A 6,242-nucleotide genomic window follows, 5' to 3' on the forward strand; every position below is an offset into this window, starting at 1 on the left:
CAGCAGGGGAGGGCAATTGGGGGGGACCAGGCCTGCAGGGGAGGGCAGCTGGGGGGGACCAGGCCTGCAGGGGAGGGCAGTTAGGGGCAACCAGACTGGCAGGGGAGAGCAGTTTGGGGTGACCAGGCTGGCAGGGGAGGGCATTTGGGGGCGACCAAGCCTGCAGGGGAGGGCAGTTAGGTGTTGATCAGGCGGCAGGGGAGTGGTTAGGGGGTGATCAGGCTGGCAGGCAGAAGCGGTTAGGGGCAATCAGGCAGGCAGGCAGGCGAGCGGTTGGGAGCCAGCAGTCCTGGATTGTGAGAGGGATGTCCAACTGCCCGTTTAGGCCTAATCCCACCAGGATCGGGCCTAAATGGGCAGTCGGACATCCCTCAAAGGGTCCCAGATTGGAGAGGGTGCAGGCTTTGCTGAGGGACACACACCCCCGGTGCACAAATTTTGTGCACTGGGCCTCTAGTTAAAGAATAAAGCACATTGAGTCTGGTAAGAGGAGCAGAGGCATGTAAAAGGCTGGTCCCACACCCAAGCATGGCTTTTTTTTTTTTTTTTAATCGAGAGGGCTATCTTGGCTGTGAAGATGTCTCTTGAGAAGCAAGGGGTCCCAGCCCAGGGTTCCAATGCCAGGAAGAGAAGTGCCCATAACTTTGGGCTATAAAAACCAGCGGGAATTGTGGCTGAGTGACAGAGGCTGCTGGAGAACCAGGCATTCCCCTTAAAGGGCCAGAGCATAGATTTACTTGGACTCACTCCCTCTGAGCCCCATCAGCTCTTAAAGGATCCAGGGACATACAGGGAGGAACTAATTTGTCTGGCATCAGATCAAAAACTTACTCCCAGACAAAGGTACTAGAAGAAGTCATTGTTCCTTTGCTGAGACTTTCCCACCACAGTGCTGACAGGCTGTCACCATATCTGAGTCTCTGGCCCACACTGTTCACCCAGACCTTGTGATTCCCTTAGACCCCACCTCACCCAAGCTGTTTGCAGTGGTTTTTCTATATGAATGGCCTATCCTTGCTCAGGCTTCAGACTTTCCTAAAATCTCTCAAACAAGCAGCAGCTGGCATCAGCATGTCCCATACCTCTTGATAAGTGGCCCCAGGCCAGGCACTAGCAGCAGCCTGCCTTGGTTCATAGCTTGGCCTCTCTGGGGCACCTCCAAGCCCAACACAAGTAGTAACTATCTGCAGATCACTCTGTAGCTTGTGCCAGGTGGCCCCATGCAGGGCACAAGCAGTAGCTGATTTTGTAAGGCCCCAGAGCCAGTACACCCGGTGGTCAGCTTCAGACTATGCCAGATTACAACCCTACCACATCCACGTATGACCCATTTAAGGGGCAGACTTGGAGAGCACCAAAGCTCCACTGAAGCAAGTCCTGTTCCATAGGGGTGTCTCCTGCACAGCAGCTCTTGCACTATAATCATAGCTGGTCCTCATAGCTAATTGGCCTGGGGGTCAATACCTCCCAGTGACCAAATAGCAATCAAGGTTCAACTACAACACAACAGTGCACACGGCCACACATGGGTACACCTAGAGGGCCCAGCTCAGGTGACTGGGAAGACTGAGCCACTGGGCTCTATAGGATGCCTACTACATAAGGCCATTCTACCAATTCCAGGATACATAGCAGCTCTACCTAATATATAAAAACAAACATGGAAGCAACCAGAATGCAGAGACAAAGAAACATGTCACAAATGAAAAAAATGTAAGCAAGCAAAATACTGGATACAGAGTTCAAAACAAGGTTATAAGGTTACTCAAGGATCTTAATGAGAGCTTCAAAGGACTTAGTGAGACTTTCAAGGATCTTGGTGAGAATTTCAAAGACAAGAAAGGACTAGTCAGAAATTAAGCATAAACTAACTGAAATAAAGAATAATTTACAGGGATTCAATAGGGGATTCTGAGAACCAAATCAATGATTTGGAAATATGAGGAAGAATTAAAAAACCCCACTCAGAAGAGCAAAAAGAAAGAAGAATCCAAAAATATGAAGATAGTATAAGGAGAGTCTGGGGCAACTTCAAGTATATCAACATCCACATCATGAGGGTACCAGAAAGAGAAGAGAGGGAGCAAGAAATTGAAAATCTACTTGAAAAAATAATAAGAGGAAACTTCCCTTACCTGATGAATGAAATAGACATACAAGGCCAGGAAGCACAGAGTCCTAAACAAGAGGAATCCAAAGAGGCTCATACCAAGACATATCATAATTAAAATGCTAAAGGTTAAAGACAAAGAGAGAATCTTAAAATCAGCAAGAGAAAAGCAGTTAGTTATCTACAAGGGAGCACCCATACAACTGTCAGCTGATTTCTCAACAGAAACTTTGCAGGCCATAAGAGAGTGGCAAGAAATATTCAAAGTGATTAATAGCAAGGACCTACAACCTAGATTGCTCTACCCAGCAAAGTTATCATTTAGAATTGAAGGTCTGATAAAGAACTTCACAGACAAGAAAAAGCTAAAGGAGTTATTCACCACCAAACCAGTATTACATGAAATGTCAAAGGGTCTTCTTTAAAAAAAAAAAAAAAGGGTCTTCTTTAAGAAGAAGAAAAAAGATTTAAAAATATGAACAATATTACATGAAATGTTAAAGGGTCTTCTTTTTTTTAAATATATTTTATTGATTTTTTACAGAGAGAAAGGGAGAGAGATAGAGAGTTAGAAACATCGATGAGAGAGAAACATCGATCAGCTGCCTCCTGCACATCTCCTACTGGGGATGTGCCCGCAACCCAGGTACATGCCCTTGACCGGAATCAAACCTGGGACCTTTCAGTCCACAGGCCGACGCTCTATCCACTGAGCCAAACCGGTTTCGGCTAAAGGGTCTTCTTTAAGAAGAAGATGAAAAAAAAGATTTTAAAATATGAACAATAAAATGGCAATAAATATATATCTATCAACAATTAATCTGAAAATAAAAATAAATGAACAAGGAATCTAATGAACCAAAAAAACTGACATATAAAATAGAACCAGAGGCATGTAAACATGGAACAGACTGATGAATCTCAGAGGGAAGGGAGAGGGGGAGCAGGAAGAGATTAACCAAGGAACTTAAATACATACATTCATTACCCATGGACACAGACAATAGGGTGGTGAAAGCCTGATGTGTGTCAGGATCCAGATGGAGGAAGGCAATGGGTGTGGGGGCGGGGGGGGAGACAAGGTAATAATCTCAACAATATAGATTTTTTAAATTAAAAATAAAAATAAACACCCAAGGCAAATATTCCTAGAACCTAAACAAAGTCAAGATTGAAATATATAAAACTAATCACAACTAAACTAAGAGACTATGCGCATTAGGAGATCTATTTGGGGCCAGTAAAATAACTGGAATCTTCATCATTTCTTTTTAGATTACAAAAATTTGGCTACTATCCTTCCTAACTAATTAAACCGCTGCCACCTCATACAGATGGCGATGCCCCTCTCCCCTCCTGGAGAAGCTGATGAAGGGTTGAAAAGAGACCAGAGCAGAAGGTTGACCGTGGCAAGATGGAGCATCAGTGTGCTCAGAAGAACCAGCGGAGGTTGGTGGATTTTGTCACTCAGCTCCAGGCTCTCTAATAGCAGCATTAGTCTCTGAGTGTATGAAGCCAACTCTCCTCCCAACTTCAACACACCAGAACACACATACACACACACACACACACACACAACCATTATACCTACCCAGGATAGATGGGTAAATTGACTTAGGTCAACTGATGAAGTGTTATTCCATGCAAAGTGCAAGTACAGAGTAAGAAACCAAACTCAAAAACATGAAAAGATTGCACAACTGAGCAATATGCTGAGCAAATTATCTGGACCTGAGGGGAGCAGAGGCTTGTGAGCTTACCAAGAACAATTCTTGGTGAAAGCTTCCGGCTTCTGGACAGTGTTGTAAGTACATGGGACCAGCTCTCCAGGAATTCTGGTGGCAGTGTGGTTAGTCTGTTGCTTGATAAATCCAAGTAGGTGAGGTTCTGCAGGTACCTGGCTGCCCCATTTGGCACACTTGTTATTTGGTTGTTGTGCAAATCCAGGATCCTTAGATGGGGCATGTACATCAGAGATGCCCAAGGGAAGGCAGCTAGAGAATTCCCATCCAAGCGCAACTCATGCAGCTGCCCCAGGTTGTAAAAGCTGCTGGCCTCAAGGCTGGAAACAGAATTGTAAGTCACCCAGAGGTACTGGAGCTCCACCAGGTAGTAGAAGGCATCGGCGGGAATCGTGCGGATGACGGTCTTCTCTATGCGAAGCTTCACAGTGTCCGTGGGGAAGTTCAGGGGGAGCTCGTTCATATCCAGGTCATTACACAGCACCGACCTAGTGTCACAACAAGAGCAGTGGGAGGAAACCTGCGTCCCGAGACCCATTTGAAAAAACAATGTTTATTTGAAACATGCATCAACTGAAAATTCCTTACTGGTTTTCACAAAATATTTGTGGAGCCTGGCTGACCTGTTCATTAATAATTTGTTATCATTATCTTCTTCTATGTTAAACCATATGAAATGGCCATTTCTATAGGTTAAAAATGATCAACTATAAGAACTTTCATATGGTTCACCTAATATTGATGAAGTTCTTTATAAGTCAGGCCTGTCCAACACACACCATATTCATTACCTTATTTAGTTGTCGGACAGCCCTATGAGGTAGATGCTGGGGAAGAGGGAAAGGCACCAGCTCTGGAGTTGGTCTAATCTTGGCTCAGATCTAAGCTCATGACATCTCTTTTGTGGCAAAGCCCATCCTCACCAATTGCCCCACTTCTTTTTCCCATGTAGCTTTGTTAGGGTGGTTCATTGAAATGCATGTAAAGTTTTATACCTTCCTGACACGTAACAGGCATTCGGTGAGTGCCTGCTATTTTTACCATCAATCTTCTTTTTACAGTAAAATAACTGAGGCCTATCCACATTAGGTAACTTGCCAAGGTTACATAGCTAGTGGGTCACACAGTCACCTTCCAACCCACATTGGTCCAACTCCAAAGTGTAAACTTAACCTCCTTATGAAATGACCCATTTTTAAAGAATCCCCTGTTGAAGTTATAAATTTATCTCTTTTAAGGAAGGAAGGAGCAAGTGTTCACACTGGATGCTTAAAGTTGATCTCTATTTCAACAACGTGTCTTGTGCATTGCTTCCAGGCCAAGGAATAAACCAGAAACTCCAAGTTTATTCCGTTCACCACTCACTAACGTAAATGACCTTGAGCAGGTCACATTGTGACCTTGCTTAGTGGTACATGTAAAATAGGCATAAAAAAACAAGCCTGTCCCATGTGTGAGTGTAAAGTATGAAGAATCAGAGAATTTAGATGCATTGTAACTTGAAAAAAGATCTATTTATCTCCTATTGTACACTCATTTCCACTGGATTGCTGAAAATGAACAGTGAAACATAAATTATAATGCATTATACATGTAGTCAACAAATCAGCCATTCAGTGAAATATACCACGTTAAGTGGGTGAACTTTAAAAGCAGCCCACAAGGCAAAGAGGGGTAAACGCAGCATAAAGCTGCGATGTCCTGCTAGCTAGCATCTCCTGTCTGTAACTTCAGGGGAAGACCATACAAAGCATTGGGATTCTATAAGGACACTTCCTATTCTTTTTTTAAAAATACATTTTATTGATTTTTTACAGAGAGGAAGGGAGAGAGAGAGAGTTAGAAACATCAATGAGAGAGAAACATCGATCAGCTGCCTCCTGCACACCCCCTACTGGGGATGTGCCCGCAACCAAGGTATATGCCCTTGGCCGTAATCGAACCTGGGACCCTTAAGTCCGCAGGCCGATGCTCTATCCACTGAGCCAAACCGGTTAGGGCAACACTTCCTCTTCTTCATCTCTACTCTCTATCACAAATTTCAGTGCTACTTTAGATCAGAATGATCCAATTTCGACTCATTAAGTTAACATTCCAGTGTAATGGAGAAAAGCCTGCATTGGAAGCTGAAAGACCCAGTGTCTTTATCAATCAGTCACTGTATCAACTCGGTGCTGTGACCTTGCACAAGTCCTTTAGCCTCTGTGTGGCTTCGTTTCTTCATTTACAAAATAACAGCAGAACTAAATTCTTTCTAGAGCTCTTGCCAAGAATAATACACTATGGTTTTCATAAAATCCATCAATAATGGGGCCACCAGGGGGAAGGAAACACTTCTGTGTTGTTTCTCAAGTACCCTGGCGTGAGTTGTTAACTGCTACCTAGCTTTT

At 43.9% G+C, this 6,242-nt stretch overlaps 1 protein-coding gene across 1 annotated transcript in view; it reads right to left on the reverse strand.

Annotated features, from left to right (window-relative positions):
• The window catches only part of LRIT3 (leucine rich repeat, Ig-like and transmembrane domains 3), a 19,355-nt gene extending 15,040 nt beyond the window's left edge, over positions 1-4,315 (reverse strand). Inside the window, 1 exon segment of the mRNA XM_023764847.1 lies at positions 3,871-4,315. Within this exon segment, the coding sequence (XP_023620615.1) occupies positions 3,871-4,315 (445 nt within the window).
• Positions 4,316-6,242: the final 1,927 nt, after the last annotated feature.

Source organism: Myotis lucifugus, unplaced genomic scaffold, assembly GCF_000147115.1.
Source record: "Myotis lucifugus unplaced genomic scaffold, Myoluc2.0 scaffold_353, whole genome shotgun sequence".
NCBI lineage: Eukaryota > Metazoa > Chordata > Mammalia > Chiroptera > Vespertilionidae > Myotis > Myotis lucifugus.